The sequence below is a fragment of the Myotis lucifugus genome, unplaced genomic scaffold (genome assembly GCF_000147115.1).
Source record: "Myotis lucifugus unplaced genomic scaffold, Myoluc2.0 scaffold_31, whole genome shotgun sequence".
NCBI lineage: Eukaryota > Metazoa > Chordata > Mammalia > Chiroptera > Vespertilionidae > Myotis > Myotis lucifugus.
The window spans coordinates 401310-423465 of NW_005871079.1; the positions used below are offsets into that span (position 1 = coordinate 401310).

A 22156-nucleotide genomic window follows, 5' to 3' on the forward strand; every position below is an offset into this window, starting at 1 on the left:
GCTCAGGGGATAGAGCGTCGGCCTGCGGACTGAAGGGTCCCAGGTTCGATTATGGTCAAGGGCATGTACCTTGGTTGCGGGCACATCCCTAGTAGGGGGTGTGCAGGAGGCAGCTGATCATGTTTCTCTCTCATCAATGTTTCTAACTCTCTATCCCTCTCCCTTCCTCTCTGTGAAAAATCAATAAAATATATTTTTTTTAAAAAATAAGAAAACTGGTATAATTATTTAGCATTATTGTGTACCAGGCAAAAGTACTTTATTTACATTATTTCAAATTCTCACGATCACGATCCAAGATATTCTTGTTTCACTTTACAGACAGGAAAAATGATATTTAGAGAATTTAAGCATTTTGCCTATAGTCTCTCAATTAATGTGTGGCAAGATCAGCATATGACAGCTTTAAATAACTCAATTATACTACAATTGAAATATCTGTCTATAATAAATAATTGGGACATTCTGTGTTTAAGAAAAATAAATTTTTTAAATCTAAAAACAAGCACACATATATGCATCCCTACAGTCATTTTAAAATACTCTAGCAAAAAACAATCATTCCATTCTCAACCACCTCAATAAGAGATTAACATTTATTGTGAGCTCATGATTTCATTACTAATGAATATATTATAACACTTTATAAATGAGAAACAAAAGGTAGGATGAGAACACATTTATTTTCTACCATTATCTTTATTACAAGCATTACATGTATAAACACAATCCTATATCAAAAAAGGCTTATATGCAAATCGACCAAATGGCAGAACAATTGGTCGCTATGATGTGCACTGACCACCAGGGGGCAGACGCTCAACACAGGAGCGTCTCACGGCTGGCAGTGCAGCGGCAGTGGCAGGAGCCTCTCCTACCTCTGCTGCAGGCAGGCAGTAAGGAGTGAGGGGTCCCAGACTGCGAGAGGGATGTCTGACTGCTGGCTTAGGCCCTGTCCCCAGGGGAATCCCTGGGGGAATCTCCGGGGATCGGGCCTAAGCTGGCAGGCGGACATCCCCCAAGGGGTCCCGGACTGCAAGAGGGCGCAGGCCAGGCTGAGGGACACCCCCCCACCCCAGTGCACAAATGTCGTGCACAGGGCCTCTAGTATAGCTATAAAGAATAATTTAACCTCTTCTTTCTTTTACTTTTAGTAGTTTTTGGCACTAATTTAATATTTATCAGGGAAAATAAATATAAATTTCTACACCATTATTTATTTAATTCCACAAATATTTTAATTATTGACTATGTACAAAGATTAAACTGGGCCCTTAGAACTGAAAGAATGGATATAATGATAACTATGACCTCATCTTGCTCTCCAGAGATTACCCTTTAGTTGGAGAGAAATGTAAACAATTATGTAAGGTAAAATGAAATAAATGTGAACTAGAAATATATGCTACATTTTAGGGACCACCAAAACAGCTGCAATTAATTCTTACTGGAGTATCCAGGGAAGGCTATCAATGAATCAGGTGAATAAGGCAGTAAATGGCATTACAGACCATGGGGAAAAAATGTTTGGCTCAGTTGATAGAGCGTCGGCCTGCGGACTGAAGGGTCCTGGGTTCGATTCTGGTCAAGGGCACATGCCAGGTTGTGGGCTCAATCCCCAATGTGGGGTGTGCAGAAGGCAGTCGATCAATGATTCTCTCTCATCAATGATGTTTCTCTCCCTCTCTCTTCCTCTCTGAAATCAATAAAAATATATATATATTTTTAAATGTGAGCAAAGTTTGTAAAGAGGCATGAAACTCCACATATAGTGTACTCTCAAATGGTTATGGTACCATAGCATGACTAGAGAGGGCACGGGGTATTGAAGAAATGTATCAAGAATCTAGAACCTGGTCCCAGTCTCCTTGTCAGCCTGGCCTTCCACTGCTTGCTCTTCAAGTGCTACACTCCTCCTGGACCAAACCCCACCATTCACTAAACACCTCCTACCTGCCTACCTTCTCCTCTCTGGATATAACTCAGAGTTACCTGCTTGCTATTCTCTCTGCCAGAAATGCCCTCCTATCTCTGAAAAAAATATTTTTTTTTTCTTTATTGATTTCAGAGAGGAAGGAAGAGGGAGAGAGAGATAGAAACATCAATGATGCGAGAGAATCATTGATTGGCTGCCTCCTGCATGCCCCCGACTGGGGATAGAGCCTGCAACCTGGGCATGTGCCCTTGGCCGGAATCAAACCCGGGACCCTTCAGTCTGCAGGCCGACGCTCTATCCACTGAGCCAAACTGGCTAGGGCTGAAAAAAATATTTTTTAAAGCATCTTTCTTCCTAAAGACTTTCCTGACCTACTTGGCTGGAAGCAATCTTTCATCTCTATGTTCTGTGTGCATCTTACTTTGTTATTGATCTTGATAAATATTATCCTCTTAATGAGACTGTTTTTTGGAGGCAGGTCCTCTCTAATACATCTTCAAATTACTCATTTACTCAACATAAATGAGAAAAATATGGTCTCTGCCTGGGTTCAAATCTCAGTTTTTCCACTTACTGTCTAGATAACACCTTTGAACATCAGTTTCCTTATCTGTGAAATGGTGATAACAACAACCTCAGTGTTGTGAGCAATTAGATTCATTCCCTATCACCACAGCTGTTTGACAGTGGATACTCGATAAATGTTTGTTCATCTAAATACCATTGCTTCTTATCAAAAAATGAAAAATTTTTGCCCTAGCTGGTTTGGCTCAGCGGATAAAGCATCGGCCTGCAGACCAAAGGGCCCCGGGTTTGATTCCGGTCAAGGGCACGTACCTTGGTTGCAAACTCCTCCCCAGCCCAGGCCCTGGTCAGGGCTCATGCAGGAGGAAACCAATCAATGTGTTTCTCTCACATTGATGTTTCTCTCTCTGTCTTTCCCTCTCTCTTCCACTCTCCCTAAAAATCAATGGAAAAACATCCTCAGGTGAGGATTAACAAAACAAAAAAAAAGAAAATTTTTAACACGAATTTATCAAAGAAGTAATCATGAGGCAGATGTTCCTATAGTGAAACTGTCTAAATTTCTAAACTTGTAAACTAAACAACAAAAAACACACCTGGTTGTTAAGTAGCTATATAAAAACATTTGTATATGATGGGAAGGTCTCTAGTATTTCTTTTGAAGTCTATAATTTTTCAATCCATAATACTATCCACATAAACTGTTATTTTGTTTCTTGGACTTTCCTTTCTGTATTAAAAAAAAAAAAAAAAAGAAGTGTGACTCAGGGTTGTGACTATTTGTTTGTAATTCTTAATGCAACTCTCCTACCCAACCCATAAATGAAGACAAGTTCATCCTCCATGAGAGACTCTGTACAGCAGTACAAGACAAACACACAGAAAAATACCTAAGTCCCCACTTTTCATTCTGTGGTTGTGTGAAGAGAGAGGAAGACTAATCAAAGTAACACTTCCTTTACTACAGGGTCTCCCCCTAGCAGGGCAACAGCAGCTGTTGGGTTCAGAGCCCAGCCAGCTCTACTACTTACTGGGACGTTCTGGACATGTCACTTTATCTTTCTGTGCTAGTGTCCTCCTCATGTAAAATAAAGCTAATAATAGTATTATTCATGGGGATATTAAATAATTCAAACCCATAAAGCGTTAGGACAGTACCTGACAGTAAGCACCCAATGGTAATTCCTGTTACAAAGCTTGTATTTCCTAGCCCAGTTCCATAAACCATACTGGGGTGGGGCCCCCAGAAGGAGGAAAGGAATCTCCTGAGCTATCTGAGCAGTGACTGCTGAGCAGTGGGGATGCTTCTCAACTTCTAAGAATCTCTGGTTTTAAAGCCTATCAACAGCCTCCATCAACCATCAGTGTAATATTCAGTCCTAGGCCCTCTCCCCTCCTCTTTGACAAATCACTAACTCTTCCCGATTCAGGACTCAAGTTCAGACAGGCCTTCCTACAGGAAGTATTCAATGTGATCCAAGAGGCGGGGATGAAGTAGAATATCAGAAATGGGAAAGGGCCATTAAAGAAAAAATTAACTAGGTTGGAAATACAAAACATTTAAGGAATCATTCCTGAATTACATGTACTTTTCTGCTCCTCTTCCCCACTGGCTCTGGCTAAATGAGAGAAAGGAGACTACTGTCTACATGCCAGGCACTGTACTTAGTGCTTTACATATACCACTTCCTGTGATCCTCACAACAACCCTCTGAGACCCACTAGTGTGAAAATAGGAAGAGGTTAAATAAGTAAAGTGACTTTAGTGTATTGATGAACTGATTCTAAATCCAGGTCTCTTCCTGCAAAACAGATGCTATTTCCACCCCAGCACATTGTCTACAATTACTCGGCCCTCTTCGAGTGAGACCTGAACCAAAGATCTAAAGATACACCAAAGATCTCTAGATAAAGATAAATGTATCTTTATTTGTCTGTAGTTATTTCACTGTCTCTACATTTCATCAACTATATACTATTTTCCTTTGCAGTTTTACTAAGATGTGAGCTACTGAAATCCCTACCATTTCTTGATATTAAACAGATCTCTCTCCAAATGACAGAATACATACCAGCAAATAACTGTTTGTTACACACACGTCGGTATGTAACTAACTGATCTTCCCATCACAAGGAGAAAATGAATCGGGATACATTATATACAGGAAGGTAGCTAAATCCAGCTATAACAAGGAGGGGATGCTGCAGAACAGTCAGAGAAAAATCAATAAGCTTTCTTTGCTGCCCAAGGCCAGCAGTTATGTGGCAATGATCACTGGGTTTGATAACTGTCTCTGACAGATAGGTTTTCATGCATTTAGAAATAAATCCAAGGTCAGCTTGGATTGGTTAATTGCTTTTTCCAAAATACATTTAGGTTAATATAAGAGGCTTGAGATAAAGCTATATGATAAACTCCAAAAGGTCACTTATTATAGAACAGAATCACTGAACCGATAGCCAGACTAAGCTCAAGTCTTTTGCTTATCAAACTCTTGTTATTTTTTTGATAAATGTCTGTTGAATACATAAGGTGTTGGATAAAGAAAGACAAGCCATAATCCCTTTTTCTAACAAACTAACAATCAAGCTGGGGAAAATGTTATTTAAATAATCAACTATAAAAAAACTATGGTAAGTGTTACTGTGCAAGCATTCTGAATAAAGGACTCCCATAGGCGTGCAGAGAAGTAATTACTGTCTCCTGGAGCAGTCAAAAAGGTTTTATGGGTTTGTGGGTGTGGGTGTGTTTATGCTGGCAACCACAACAATAGTGACAATATAAGACATAAAATAAAAGCCTAACATGCTAAGTGCCCAGTCGTCCGTTCAACCAACCAAAGTGTAATATACTAATGATATCACATTGTATGTGGGAAACGTATTTATACGTTTTATACTTGTTCTCAATACATTTGCTCACCAAGGGTAAATATATATATATATTAGGCAAATATATATATATTTTAATATTGGCTTTTTTCTGTGAATTTTCATATTTTGTGTACAGTGAAATTTTTTAATTTTAAGCCTAAACGTTTCTTACTTCTTACTCTATACGTTTTATAAATACGTTTCCCGCATACAATGTGATATGCTAAGGCCACTCAACCTATGATGTGTACTGACCACCAGGGGGCAGACAGTCGACCGGTCAGCCAGTCGCTATGACATGCACTGACCACCAGGGAGCAGATGCTCTGACCAGTAGGTTAGCTTGCTGCTGGGGTCCAGCCGATTAGGACTGAGCGAGAGGGGCTGGACACGCCCTGGAGCCCTCCCGCAGTCCCTCCCCAGCTGGACAACCTCCCACGTCCCTCCCTGGCCCCAATCGTGCACCAGTGGGGTCCCTCGGACCAGCCTGCATTCTCTCGCAATTTGGGACCCCTCAGGGGATGTCGGAGAGCTGATTTCAGCCTGATCCCACAGGCCAGGCCGAGGGACCCCACTGGTGTATGAATTCATGCACCAGGCCTCTAGTAAGACATAAACCTGGCCTCAGAAAAAAACACAGAAATAAGGCAGTAGTACACAGCAAAGTCCAAGAATGGAACAGTGTATGTTGTGGCTGAAATGTATATCAAAGGACTGCAAAACTCAAATGCTTTCAAGGTTCAAATGATGGTCAAAATGTATGAAAGCAAACCTAGTAAGTAGCAACTGACACTCTCCCTCAGTGTCTGAAGAACATGAGGAGGTTGTAGTAAAGCTTGGAACAAGCTTCCCTAGTCAAGAAAAGCAGAGGCTGTGAGCCCCAGCCAATTGGCACCATGGAGAAATTTATGCACTGAAGGCTTCTGATTTTTTAAGTGAAGACAGAAATGCAGATTTCCATGCTAATTTTAAAAGTTCATCCTGACTTTAAGTGTTTACCTAATTAAAAATAATTTTTAAAAGCCCTAGCCAGTTTGGCTCAGTGGATAGAGCATCAGCCTACAGACTGAAGGGTCCCAGGTTCAATTACGGTCAAGGGCACATGCCCAGGTTGCGGGCTTGATCCCCAGTAGGGGACATGCAGGAGGCAGCCAATCAATGATTCTCTCTCATCACTGATGTTTCTATCTCTGTCCCTCTCCCTTCCTCTATGAAATCAATAAAAATATATATTAAAAATAATTTAAAAGCATTATAACATACCAAAAGAAAATATATCTGTGGGCTGGCTTTAGTTCGAGGACTGAGAATCTACAACCTCTGATACTGAATTTGAAGTAGAAGAAAAGCTATAAAAAACAGTCTAACGTTTGCTCAAAAAATTTAAAAAGAAACTGCCATTTGACCCAGTGATCCCACATGTAGGAATATGCCCTAAGAAGCCAAAAACACCAATCACAAAGAATATATGCACCCCTATGTTCATAGTAGCGTTATTTACAATAGCTAAGATTTGGAAACAGCCCAAGTGCCAAGTGTTTGATAGATGAACAGATTAAAAAACTATGGTACATTTACACAATGGAATACTATGCAGCTGTGAAAAAAGAAGAATCTCTTACCCTCTGAGACAGCATAGAGAGACCTGGAGTGTATTAAGCTAAGCAAAATAAGCCAGTCAGATAAAGACATGTATCACATAATCTCACTTATATGTGGAATCTAATGAACAAAACAAACTGATGAACAAAAATAGATCCAGTGACACTGAAGCGTGCAATAGGCTGATGTACTTCGGGGGGGGGGGGGGGGGGAGAGATTAACCAATGAACTTATATGCAAATATGCACAGCTCATGGACAGACAATAATGCGGGGAAGGCCTGGAGAGGGGACGAGAGCACAGTGGAGGAGGTCAACGGGAGGGAAAAAGGGGGATATCTGTAATACTTTCAACAATAAAGATATATATATATTGGGAGAGGGAGAGAGAGATAGAAACATATTTTTTTAAAGGGAAGGTTGGTAATGTAGGCTGGGGACAGATTGTGAAGGCCCTTAAATACCAAGCCAACTCTATTGACAATGTAGACAGCATGAATATGAAATGAGATGTGTTGTTTGTGACACTGGCTAATGGTATGGACATGGATTACAAAATAGCGATTGAAAATGGGGTAGACCAGCTATGAGGTAATAACATTTGTCCAGATGAGGAATAAGAATTGAAGAGCTGATGATGGCTTTTAAAGAAATAGCACAATAATGGAGCAGAAATGGTGAGAAAGAGGGGAGAGCAAAAGATGATGATGGAATGGCACACATGGAGATGGTCAAAGTGTGGGGCAGAGCTCTGCTCAGTTAAGACTCCAATGCTGTGGACTTCTCTTTTGCTTGTTTTTGTCATGGATTTCTCAAAAATAAGAATTACAGTATCATTTCTCTCCCAAACCAAATATGGCTATTATTGCATCAGATTTTTAAAAAAAATATCAGTCTCCAAGCAATTAAACAGAGATGCTGTGATGGTTATTTTAGCTAAACCATGGTTAAACTTGCCAGGCTATGGGTAAATTAAACGTTATTTCTGAGTGTGTCTGTGAGGGTGTTTCCAGACAAGATTAGCATTGGTAGATACAGTAGATTGCCCTCCATAATTAGGGTAAGCATCATCCAATCTGTTGAAGGCCCACCTAGGACATGAGAAGAAAGAAGGAGTAATTCATCCCTGTTTTTTGCTTCCTGTCTGTCTGCTTGAGTTAGGACTTCTCATCTTTTCCTGCCTCTGGACTGATTGAGACACTGGCTCGCTGGTTCTCAGGCCTTCAGACTCAAACTAAGTCATATCGCTGGCTTTCTTGGGTCCCCACCTCGCAGAAAGTAGATGGTGGGACTTCTTAGCCTCCATAAAAACATGCAAGCCAATTTGTCATAATAAATCTCCTTGTATACATGTAATTTTCAGCTGGTTGTTTCTCTGGAGAACCCTAATACAGAAAGATGCTTTCCAAAGATCTAAGGAATTCAGCACATTAATGAGAGCATGAATTCAGTTTGATTAAAAAGAAAAAAAAATGTATCCCAAGAATAAAGGTAACCTTCATTTATAGAACACATTCTTAGGGGATGCGTACCTAGGGTTTGGCATGATCAATCACACAAATACTGACATTTCTGAAACTGTTCCAAAATTGTCCAGTTTCTTCACTTGTCCTTATTTGTATATTTTCTTAAAAAACAGTTTTCACAGCATTTTCATGAAATAACTTTTTCCAAACATTTTTTGCTTTTACTTAACAAGATTTACCTCTGTATTCTAATTGCTTCGGTTCATAAGTTTAGTAAAAGACTCTTATGTTAGTCAGGATTTTCACATATCTTTTCCTGCCAAATCAGAAATTCGCTTCCATATTTTTACTGATAATAACGATACACAACCTGAGTTGTACGTACGACACTAAATTGTGCTGTCCCTACACACCAAACCAGTGAAACTGAGAACTGCTTCCATAAGGATGCAGGTTAGATGGAATCAAGCTCTATAAACATGTGAAGCTGCATCAGCACTCAGAGCTTAGATGTCAGCTATTCTTGTGAGTGCATTTAACCACATCATCTTTTGCCCGGGTCCTCCTGGGCCTATCAAGACTAAAACTACATGATGAGGAGAATTAGCAAAGCCAACTGTGCAGTGTCCATAAATGCAAGAAACAGACAGGAAAAGACTTGGAAGGGCTACAAAGAGAAGGCAGGTTGGGCTAGCACACATGAATAGGCAAAAAACAATGATCTGAAACAAAAATAGACTTTGACATTTTAAAATGTACATTGTCTTTTCTACAAGAGTATCATTCTGCCACCCCGCCCCAAGTTAGTTATGTATTGATTCAATTATACATTTCTGTGTGCCAGAAAACACATATAGGTGTTTGGCAAAAAAATAACTTAATGGATTCACAGGGTGTTACTTTGTACCTTAATGATATTAAAACCTACTATAGAGTGATGAAATGGAGAAGGAAAGAGGATCTAACAATACAAAAATCCTTACCTTTAAGCTTATGCTTAAACTTATACCTTTAAGTTGATGCCACAAATATAAACTATACCATAAACTTAGGCATAGCCTTTTAATTGAGTTTATATACAAACAAAAATATATACTATATAATAAAAGCCTAATATGCTAAGTCCAGTCATCTGTTCAACCAATTAAAGCGTAATATGCTAATGATATGCTAAGGCTGCTCAACCACCTGCTATGACGTGCACTGACCATCAGGGGGCAGATGCTCCAACCAGTAGTTTAGCTTGCTGCTGGGGTTTGGCCGATCCAGAATGAACAAGAAGGGCCAGACACGCCCTGGAGCCCTACTGCGGTCCCTTCCGGGCCCTGATTGTGGACCAGTGGGGTCCCTCAGCCTGGCCTGCACCCTCTAGAAATTTGGGACCCCTCAGGGGATGTCGGAGAGCCGGTTTCAGCCCGATCCTGCAGGCCAAATTCATGCACCAGGCCTCTCATATATATATATATATATATATATATATATATATATATATATCAGAGGACTAAATAAGTGAAACACACAAAATAGAAACTATTTCACACATTAAATAACCTTCAAATCAAACTCCTTTTCTACTGGTCTAAACAGAGATAAGTGCTATTAATCTCTTATGACAGTACTAGTGGCCTGGTGCACGAAATTCGTGCACATTAAAAGGGAATTAATTAGAGGAAATATTTTAATATTGCTACTTGCCCTTTCTCTGTAATAGAAGTGTCAGAGATGAAAGAAAATTAGTAAAATGTAAATGAAAATCTTCCTCCTGTCAGAGTCTGGGGCATGCCGCGGGACCCAGAGTCAAGTCCCCACCCACCTGCGTGCACCTCGAAATCACACGAGACCCAGACCCAGGCGGCCCCACCCCCGACAAGCCCTGCCGGGCAGGGGGCACAGCCTCAGGTCCCCCGGCCCGGCGCCATGCAGGGGTTGCAGCCTCAGGTCCCCCGTCAAGCCCCACCAGGTGGGGGGGTGCAGCCTCAGGTCCTCCAGCCTGGTGCCATGGGGGGGGGGGGGCGACCTGAGGTACCCCGGTCCGGCGCCAGGGCGGGGTGCATGGCCTGAGGTCCCCCATCAAGCCCCACCAGGAGGGGGGGTGCCGCCTCAGGTCCCTGCTGATCGCTTGTTATGGCTCATTATGGGAACCCCGCCTCCGCTGTGGGCGCAACCACCTTGTGTTATGGGAACCCTGCCGCTGCTGTGGGTGCAGCCATCTTGTGATGGCGTGACGGAGTGAGGGTGGATTTGCACATTACCTCTTTATTATATAGGATGTTAAGGACAATGCTGAAAGGAATATAAGTAAATTGCTATGTAATATCTTTGGTAACACTCCACAAAGAGATTGTTTTTCACTCACTGTAAGCTTCTTGAGTAAAAAGAACATATATTATTCATCTTTTTGTCTCCTACACTACTTAGAACAGCTTCTGCTATGAGTAGGCCCTTGGTAATGGCTACCAAGCTGATAATGAAAATTCTCTATGAAACAAAGTTCTTATTCAAACTTAGCCACCAGGCATATTGAGTACTTTTAAAGGTACTGATATAATGTGGGGAGGGGCAGGAGCTTTACAAAAACAATCTTGGTTTAGTACTCTCCAAAAAAAGTGAGCCCTTAGGTCTTACTTTTACTGAAAAGTAAACAGAATTTGTGTACATGGAGGCTTAATATCACCTATAGCGGGAAACTAAGAAAATAAACCAGGTGGAATGAGTAGGGATTGTCTGATGCAGCAAAGAGGAGCAGAAGAAGTGAATGCTGGGATGGTTTTCTTTTGATCATATCAGCATAGGAAAAGGACACAGAGAGCTTGAGCTCAACTGGGTTTCACAGTGTGACAAATCACAATACAACTACCACATGATGCCTCCATTATCTCATTTGGATTGCTACTAAAATAAGTTCTATTGTTTATACTAGAGGCCCAGTGCACAAAATTCGTGTACGGGAGTGGGGGGGGGAGTGGTCCCTCAGCCCAACCTGCACCCTCTCCAATCCGGGAGCCCTCAGGGGGTGTCCTACTGATGGCTTAGGCCCGCAGTCTGGCCTCCCTCTGTGGGAGGCAACTGAGCTGATCAGGGGAAGGCACCACCCCCATCACCCCGCTGCTGGTGCCACTGCCGGCCGCCAAGGTGTTTTCATCAACACGGACTCCAGTCCCTTCACCACACAAAAATGACAACTTTCTTTAGGCATTTTCAAGATGTCTCTTTCATAGGATATGACATTTCTGTCTTTCTTTTTTTTTTATCCTCACCTGAGGATATTTTTCCATTGATTTTTAGAGAGCATGGAAGAGAGAGGGAAAAACAGAGAAACATCAATGTGAGAGGGACACTTTGATTGATTGCCTCCTGCATGAGCCCTGACCTGGCCCCCGGCCAGGGAGGAGCCTGCAACCTAGGTACATGCCCTTGACCAGAATCGAACCCGGACCCTGCGGTCCGCAGGCCGAGGCTCTATCCACTGAGCCAAACTGGCTAGGGCAGGATATGACATTTCTTAGCCCCTCCAGCAGCGGACCTTCATTTTTTCCTCCAGAAGTGAGGTGGAAAAACCCTAGATCACCTTCTTAGATTCTTATTATGCAAGTTACCAAGAACACTGCAAGTGGCGTACAGGGAGCTTAGCCAACGAGCGGTCAGAAAAGGTGTTTCCTCTGCAGCTCACACACAGAGGCGGGACTGCTGGCGCACCCAGGCTGGCAGGCCCTGTTCTCTGTGGGCCTCCTCACCGCCGGGCTGCTGGCAAGCCTGTTCTCTGCTTTCTGCAGGCCTGTCTGCTCACCGCCACTGCGGCCCCTAGGCAAATCCTGCTCCCTGTCCTCTGCGGGCCTGCCTGCTCGCCGCCGCTGCCACGGCCCACAGGCAGGCCCTGCTCCCTGCTCTCTGCGGGCCTGCACCATCTGTGGCTTGCCTCACCGGGCAGCAGTCCCTTCCCGCCCACCCACGCGCACAGCCTCCTCCCAAGCCGTCGTGACTGTTACGGCGTCCTGGCTAATTTGCATATTACCTCTTTTTATTTATTTATACACACACACACACAGAATAGCACTAAAGGATTAGAAAGCAGAGAATCTGAGCTTGTAGCAACCGCAGTCCTCTTCTTTTTGGTCACAGAACACCTTCTTCAAATACAATTTAATAAATGACCCCTCTATATTAAAAAAGATAAATCAGAATTGCTCGATTTACTACTCGGTTTTCAGTAGGTGGCTTGGCACCCTGCTTGAGGCACCTCCCATAGAATCACTATGGATGTAAAATTTGAAAACTACTGATGAGTTCAAACTCCTCACTTTTCCGAGGTTACACACCTGCCCGGGCAATGAATGAAAGAGGTAGAACTAGAATCCAGCAATGCCAGCACCCAGAGAGGGTTCTTCCCACTATATTCCATGCTGCTTCCAAAAAACAAAGGAAGATGACAGAGTTCATACTTACCATCTTTGTTCAGCCACTGCTTTCTTGTTCTGTACAAAATGAGCTTGTTGTGGACATACGGTAAAAGGAACTTGACACACCAGCTCTCCACACCAAGTTTGTTTTCAACCAGGACTATGGGGCTCCGGTTATACCTAGCTTCAGGACATGGGATCAGGCCAATTTCATCTCTTAATATGTAAAACATAAAAAACAATTAAAAATAAGAATACTACCTTTTCAATCCTGCAGAGCATTTTAAAAAATCCACTAATTCCTATTTCTTAAAAGTATTATTTAGCTCACCTACTGGATTGGCAGAAATTTTTTAAAACCACCAGATTTTTAATATTGGCAACAGTACAGGAAAATTAGTATGCTATAATCCCTGTTGATTGGAATAAAAATCAGTCTAATCTTTGAATGGAAATCTGAAAATCTTTCAAAATTTTAAATACACATACTCTTTGACCCGTGATTCCACTGCTCAGAAATTATACTGTAACAAATTTTTTGAACGGGATGTTGACTGCAACACTGGAAATAATCTAAATGTGTATGAATATAAGACTAGTAAAATATATATGGTTTATCCATGTAGTAAGAGGTGTAAAAAAATGAGGTAGATATGCATACGTTGGTATGAAAAAGGTGCCAAGAGCTATGAAAAAGCAAAATGACAAATATAGTGTATACCATAAAGCCTTTAGTGTAATTTTTTAAAAGAGCTACATATGCATTAAAATTTTTCTTGGAAAGATACCAAGAAACTTTTGGGGTGATAAAGGATTTTATTTTTGTACAGTTTAAATTTTCTAATCACTTGTATATATTATTTCTATCTTTTTAAAAATGTGAACAAATGTACTTATGCTTGCCTGCTAATAAATTTATGTGGAATGGAAACAAATTATCAGTAAAACTTATTTTGTCGTTGAGATATTGAGATTGTGGACCATATTTTATGTTCTTTATAATCCTTTAAACTTAAAAAAAAAAACACACACTAGTAAATGTTAAAACACAAAATACATCTCAGAATTTGATCATTTTCATCAAAGGCATCTATATTCCTCAATCCACTTCAACTCAAGTTGAAAATCTATGTTACAGGCCAAGATTTAGTAAACAATATGTAAGGCAGTTGATTTACACAGTAAATGAACCAGCAAACATAATGTTTCTGCAAAGCCTGCACACATGCTTTTCAAGTAAGGAAATTACCTTCTTGCTTCCATGAAACATTTCTTCTCAAAGAGTATGTCCTTCCCTTAATGAATAGCTAATAAAATTTTTTTAATAAAAGCAGCTAACAAATAATAACATTTTTAGACTGTCTAAATAGATTTTTAAGATGTTCTTTAAAAACAAAACTGGTTTTCAGAGCTTGTGTATGACATTATCTATTCTGTCCCTGGGGTTCTCCTGCCAAGAAGACAGTAGTTTCATAGATGAAAGAGGAGGAAACATGTCTAATTATAGGTTATAAGAAAAGCCCTCTTTTTTTGTTAGGCCATCAATACAAATTGGTGGGAGGCCGTGGAACACAAAATCCTTCCTAGAAACTCTAAACAGAATAGTTCAAAGGTGACCTGGTTTCTACTGATCACTTCATTAGTGACACAGGAATATATATTAATAAACAAGGGTACTCTAAGGGTTGCAAGTCTCTAACCATTCTTTCAAGCTAACTTAACTTGTAAATATATTTTAAGACCTAAGGCTTTTGTCCTGACAACTAGCTCAGTTGATTCAGAGGTGTTCAATACACCATGTCAATACTATCTAAACATTTTATGAGTACTACTCTAATGTACTGGCTACTGTGCTAGATTCTGAAAATGCAAAAATGAACAAGGTGGTCCCAGATTTCACAGAGCTGATGGTTTTGCTGGGGAGTTGTGCCAGTATCTACACTAATAAAAGAGAAAGATGCAAATTGACCATACCTTCATGACACCCACCAGCCAATCAGGAGTATGCAACTTAACCCAACAAAGATGGCGGGTTAATTTGCATATGCAGGTGCCGAGCGGCCGGGTGCAGGGCGGGACTGACCCAGCCGCCCCGGGCCTCTGGGCAGCGTGGGAAGGCAGAAAGGTGGCTCCAGGCCAGAACAAAGGCAGAAAGGCGGCTCCAGGCCGGAGCAAAGGCGGTGCCAGCAGCCAGGGGAAGGAAGGCCCATTCTTACACGAATCTTCGTGCAGCGGACCTCTAGTCTATAATAAAATGTTACCACTTTGTCATTCTAGTAATATAAATAAAATTCTGTAGGAATAATCAACCAATGCTGAGAGAGCATCTGAGGGAGGTCAATGTCCAGTACATTGTTTTTGCATTTGTATTTGGTGATAGGACAACTAGCCACATCTAGATCTATACCCGATTAATATATGTTAGAATCTCTGATATTTTCTGGTGTTCAGGTTTTACTATATAAAGCGGATCATTTAATAACTAGAATAATAGTAAAAAACAAAAACAACCTCAGTTCAATTATTTCAGAAAGTTTATTCTGAGGTCTAATAATCACTTACAACACTGCCAAGAACTGCAAAAGTCAACAATATGAATGTTAGAGTAACAAAAATAAAAGAATCCTAGCTTCTGGGTACAGCCTGGTGGTTTGTTTTGTTGTTGTTGTTTTTTTTTGTGTGTGTGTTTTTGTTTCAGGGGGGGGGGTTATTACTTAAAATTCACAATATAAAAAAACAAAACCCTGCCTTGCTCACTATTTATACCCAAAATAAAATGCCCAACTACATGTACCTAAATGACAGAACAGAGCCATCTGCACACATATAAAAAAACTGCACATTGTTTTAGTTGGCTACTGCACTTCCAAGCAATAATTAAAAAACTAAGAATACCTTGGATACAGTAGGTGCTCAGTAACTGCTACTGAAAGGTTGATTATCCTTGCACTTTGGTGATAATATTCAAAATAAATAAAGTTCAAAGAGCATCACTTCTCGATTCTGCAAGAAAACCTAACCACTGATTTCCTTCTAAGGCAGTGGGCTCAACTCCTAGCTCTGTCAATGTGATATATAGAGCATGTCACTTGGTCTCTGTAGATCTCATTTTCCTAACTTTTAAAATGTGGAATTACATTATATGTCTACGTAAAGGCAATGGGCTGCTAGGTCTCCTCTTATCCAACTTTCAAACTTTAAGACCTGGCAGCTTTTCTCACGTAAGAATGAGAACTGTCATATCAGGAAATGTAAAGCACTAGAAAATCAAAAAATTCAAATTAAAAGAGAGGCAGTAATATATAGCAACAAAAGCACTTGATCTTCTGAGGTCCAGATCTCCGTTCTACCACTGACAGTCAATGTGAACTGGGTAAGTCACTTGGCCATCAGTATCCTCATCTGAAATACAGAAATAATACTTTCCCTGCCTATTATGAAGAGCAAATCATACATTGTAAAGAAATGTGGTTGCCCTAGTTGGTTTGGGTCAGTGGATAGACTGTTGGCCTGCAGACTGAAGGGTTCTGAGTTCAATTCTGGCCAAGGCCACATGCCCGGGGTTGTGGTCTTGATCCCCAGTAGGGGGCGTGCAGGAGGCAGTAGATCAATGATTCTCTCTCATCAGTGCTGTTTCTATCTCTCTTCCTCTCCCTTCCTCTCTGAAATCAATAAAAATACATATTTTTTAAAATGTGGTAACCTGTAAAGTGCTCAATCCTCACATCTACGTTTCTGTCTCTCTCCCTCCTTTCCACTCTCTCTAAAAATCAATGGAAAAATATCCTCAGGTGAGGATTAAAAAAAAAAAAAGAGCCTGAGGTCAAACTGGAAAGTTCCTTGCTTAACTGATACTGATAAAGTGAGGAAAAGAATGTTAAGTTTTACCGAGTTATTTGACCCTAAAATACAGTGCTTTGCTGCTTCCTAAAAATATAACAAGTACTTTAGACAGATAGGTAGGTCAGTAAGCTTCCAAATAACAGTGTGCTTGACTTCAAACTTCTATGTCTAGTCCCTTAGGTCATAGCCCACTTTTTCCCCCCCAGACAATTTGGGATTCCAGAATCATTTTAAAATTGGAAGGGACCTCATTTGTCTAGTCTCTCATTTTATCAGATGAGGAAACCGAGGTCCAATAAGGTCAATAGGATTTACCCAAGGTCATTTTGGCCAGTGGCTACATTAAAAACTGGGACTTCCTTTTCAGAGGGAAGGCAGGCGAAGGAGGGTGGGTGGGTAGGTAGGTGGAAAGAAAACTTGTAATGCATATATGAATAATACATCAACACACACAATAGGATGGTGAAGGCCTGGGGCAGGGGTGGGGGTCGGGCTAGAAGGGGTCAATGGGGAAAAAAGGAGGACATATATAATACTTTCAACAATAAAGATTAAAAAAAATTAGGACTTCCTAATATTTAGCTCCAAATCCTTGTAGCCACAGGAAAGTGAAAGCAAGCAGGATTTATATTAATTCCTTCTAGATTTCCGGTATTTGAATTCTAATTTTCTACTCAAGAAAAGTTGGAAAACTCAGGGAAAAAACAAGCTAAAAGTCATCTGCCATCCCTCTACCACTGTTATATTTGGGCATGTGACCTTTTTTCCTAAATATTTTATAAAGTGGGATTATATTGGACATACTCCTATAATCCTTTTAAAAAATTTAATTCACATTAATAACTTTCCTACTAATTAATATATATTTAATGGTTGCACTGAATGTGCTATAAATATAAAATACATCTCCAGTTATTTCCTTATGAAATTTCTTAGAAATTTTTGAGTTTTTCACTGCCAGCAAATTTCATTCCTTTATATTTATAGATTTCTAGAAATTGAGATTCCTGGTATTTAACAAGAATATCTGCATTACCAAGGTAATAGGATTTTTAGAGTTGTTAATATTTAGGATGATAATCAAGTTCTAATCTTTTTGAAGAGATACCACAATGCTCACTTTTTAGGTTACCTTCGAACGCTGAATGTCCCACATTTACTTAAAAAGATCGGTATGTCTCTCTGAGTGCTTCACTTCACAATGGGGATCCAGTGCCTTCCAGATGAAGTTCAATGTTCACATAACACTAATATTGACTTTGATCCTCATGTTTAGACAGTGTCTCTTATCTGTACTTTTCAGAAACATCATCCATCAACTAGAGTAGGCCCATTTATTTTTCACAAAATATTGACCAGCTTCCCTTCAAGAGGGAAGGATGGTCCCCAAATACTAAAACCAAACCCTGCAATGTGGAGTGATAAACAGAAAACAGCCCAAGGATTCAGGACAAATCTTTTAAATCTAACATTTTATTTTTGTTTCTCTTCAAACTGGAATTTTTTTAAGAATGACCAAAGGGAAAGTTAGCAAATCTTCTAAAGGAACTGACTTTGTGTATCACTGAAATTATATTACTGACCTTATGTAGAAAACATCTACACAAATTACAACTGTTTATTGAATGTGTATTGTATGCAATATTTTATATCAGGTTTTTCATACACTATTTCATTTATTCTGCACAATAATTTTATAAAGTAAGACTTTTAACCCATTTTAAAAATGAGGAAAGAATCTTGTCTAAGTCTACCCAACTAGTAAATGATAAGCCAAGATTCAAACCCAGGGCTGCCAGACTCCAAACCCAAACATTTTACAACTAACTATACAATTATTTAAATAAACAGATAAAAATCATGTGTAACGAAGGACTTGTATGCATGCATATAAGCATAACCAATGGACATAAGACACTGGGGGGTAGGGGAGGCCGGGGGATTGTTAAGGGTGGGAAAAAAAAGGAGACATATGTAATACTCTTTGTAATACTTTAAGCAATAAAACAATAAAAAAAATCATGTGTAAGAAGACGAGAGACTCTCTGGCTTCTGATTCTTCAGTTCAATCTGCAGACAGACAATCTAAAACTGCCTTCATTACTACTCCCTTCATTGGGCCCTACCCACTACCTAGGAAGGGTGTATTTTCTCTGAGCCAACTTTTATCCATCCCTCATAGCTCAATTTAATTATTTTCTCAGAAAGAGCTATTTTGACCATTTAACCTAAATTAGGCCTCTATCCATGCTTCTTATCCTTTGGGGCTCTTTTCATAATCTCTGTGTTGATTTGTTTAAAGTTCCATTAGGGCAGGGACCATGTGTGGTGTGTTCATCAATCTACACCCTGCTCCTAGTCCTGCAGACCCAGGATTAGCATTGCAAAAAGAAGTGCTCTTTTGCTGAATGCATGCATGGTATGAAAGAAATTAAACCACAGTCAGGATTTCCTACATAATCTGGTCCTACTGTATCTTTTCAATTACATTTGCTATCTGGGGTTAGTTTACTGTTCCCTGTGGAGGTCTTTGGCTCCCTATCTGAGATAAATCTTACCTAGTTTTCAAAGTTCAGCTCAAAACCCACCTACCCTAGAGCCTTGGCCAAGACATTCTATACCCAGCCTCCCTTCTAAGACTCACATAACACTAGCTCACCAGACGGCTAGTCCAGCCTTTATCATAAACCACTTTGCAGGGTTAATTTACTGTTCTTGCAGGAAGGTCTTAGGTCACCATCTACACCTGTACTGTGTAATACAGTAGTCACTAGGAATATGTGACCATTCTGTATAAATCAATTAAGATTCAGTAAAATTTAAAATTCAGTTCCTCATTTGCATTAGCCACATTTTAAGCACTCAATAGCTACATGTGGCTCATAGCTATCATATTAGCAGAACAGGTATAGAACATTTCTATCATCATAGATATTTCTGTGAGTGTCTTGAGTATAACTGTGTTTTATATTCCTTCCTATTCTACACTGTGAAGATGGTACCTACAGCACCTCGTAAACAGTGAGAGTTCAATAAATATTTAAAAGTAATAAAAAATAACCTGCTGGAGACCTTTGACATGACCCTAATTCCATTGTCAACAGTAGTCTTCCGCTTTAGCATAGGCTCTATACATTAATTTACTGTCAGTCCCTGGGTCAAGCCTTCAGTTGTTTTTCCAATAGTAGTCTCTAAGAGTCAACCACAAAAACAACATTCCTATGGTATTTTTCAGTTCATGAAGTGTTCCATATTCACCATTCATATATTTTTTAAGGAACACAGGGATTCAGGTTAAGCCTAATATTTACCCAGTGGCAACTAAGTGTTACCAGATATTGTGTAAGGTAATTTTCCTGTGTTCTCATCAGCCTCACTAGATCAAGAGGAAACTGAGGCTCAGAGAAGGTAACCTATCCACACCTACCACTAACAAAATCCACATATCAACCACTGTATCTTTCACTGTATCTCTGACTCCTCCTGGCTAGAGATCTCTACAAAGTCAATGGAGTTGATGTTGACTAATAAAATTGCAATCTATCTTGTGTTTGGAGAAAAAGAAAAACAAAAAGTAAAGAATGAAAACCTTGCTTTTTTAATACTGAAAACTGTAATTAGGTACTAACTTTCAAGGTAAACAATGCTCCCCCTCCCCCCTTTAACTAGAAATACAGCCTATTTGGGGGGGAGGGGCTAGATTGGGGAAGAAGTATAGACAATTTTGAAAAGTCCAAATTATAAGACATTTTAAAGGATGTATAGTAATATCATTGAAGATATTATTATTGCAGGAAATATGTACTAAAATATAGCTGAAGACTATTATTGAACAATGGGTTAAGCTACTTAATTTTTCAGCCCTATATTATATATCATTATTTCAAATGCCCATCTTATTTCATACTTTTAAATCTTGAATGACCCAAATGCTTAAGCGTAAATTATGCATTGATTGAGTACATTCACGAGATTTCACCATAAGAGTATGATTAAAGAAGATATTAAAATCCTTTATAAGTTTCAATAAATGTGATCCAGAAGAATTGGGATGTGTTCCAAACAGCACTGTGCCAACCTGCCAAGCCAACGAACACTCAATCTGTTTCTTCAAGTATAAAATACCGATGCTTTTCTAATCTACCTCAAAGGCAAGAAACTAAGATGATTACTGTACTTATTAGACTTCTTTCTAACCTCTGTTATAATCTCTTCAAGAAAAATAACACCAATGATGAGGAAACAGGCCCTTCATTTGTCTGGCTTTTTTTTTTGATGATGTCTCTCATTTGCACCAAAGCTCTATTTCTGAAAAAGGGACAGAAAGACTGATATACAAGGCATCAAAGCATTCTTCACAAGGCCCAGTCCCCACTATGGTTACTGCCAAGAAATCATTCCAAACGCTCATTCTCAAAGTGTCGGCAGTCACAAGGGGAAAGGAAGTGGACACTGCCAGAGGTGGCCGGTGCGTTTGGAGGCCAGCAGTGTTTTGTTTTTAATGAGGCACAGTTGCAGGTCTCCAACTGTGTGCCACCAGAGAGCAAGACATCCCAGGGCTTCTCAACTCTTTTATAAGCATCGCCCGGAAGGAAGAGAACGCTTCACGTTGATGTAGGTTTGGCACCTCTTTTAGGCAAAGAGGCTTAAGGGCTTAGACCACTTAAAAAGAGTAACTCGTGTGTTCTAGTTTAAAGAATAACATGTTACACAGAAGAGATAAAGGGAAAATAACACAAAACTGGATTCTATGTTTCTTTTGTGGGTGAGGGATGGGAGAAGAGCTCCACTCCTGCTTCTCCCTCTTTTGTACAATGTAGCTCTCTCTCTCTCTTTTCCTTTTCGCTTGCTACATACAAGCACAAGTGCCAGAAAGAAGATCGTTTCTCCTATCTCCCGAGTGAAACGGAGAGGAAGCAGGGAAGATAGGGCACTTAAATAGGGCACCGGGGTCTGGATTTTTAAAAAATAAATAAATTGGTTCATGTGCTTGCTCCCTGTTACTATGGTTCAGCTAATGCTAAAAAGTGTCGAGGTTTCATCTACTTTCCATTGGACTCCTCCTGTGCCGACGGACGCTCAACTCTCGAGAATGCTCGGTTCACCTTCAAAACAAAATGTTTCGTCAGAGTCCCTGTGCAACCTTGGGACAAGGGAGGCGAATGCCAGGAGCAGCCTCCAACTTGCTCTGGTTAGTAAGCTGAGAGGGGTCCGGGCCCACTGGGGACCAGCTGATCGGTGACCCCTCCGACCAGCGGCCGGGATGAGCCTCAGCGGAGTTGTGTGTACGCAGCACAGAGACTCACAGCGTGTGTGCGCCCGGGTCCCCTTCCCGATCAGACCGGGGAGGCGGACGCCCGGAGACGTCTTTCCAGGTCCCTGAACTCCTGGGAAAGGACCGGGGCCGGGGGAGCCGCAGAGCGAAACAAACTCGCTTCCCCGTGCTTTTCGGAGTCACTGCGAGGGACGCTCCGGACAGCGGTACAGGGGCGAGAGCGGCCCGCAGCGGTCGCA

General features: G+C 40.6%; 1 protein-coding gene across 1 annotated transcript in view; it reads right to left on the reverse strand.

Annotated features, from left to right (window-relative positions):
• The window catches only part of PTAR1 (protein prenyltransferase alpha subunit repeat containing 1), a 50151-nt gene that overhangs the window by 26482 nt on the left and 1513 nt on the right, over window positions 1-22156 (reverse strand). Inside the window, exons 2-3 of the mRNA XM_023752329.1 lie at window positions 21949-22099; window positions 12846-13015 (exon numbers count right to left, since the gene is read on the reverse strand). Of these exons, the coding sequence (XP_023608097.1) occupies window positions 12846-13015; window positions 21949-22099 (321 nt within the window). The remainder of the gene's footprint in view (window positions 1-12845; window positions 13016-21948; window positions 22100-22156) is intronic.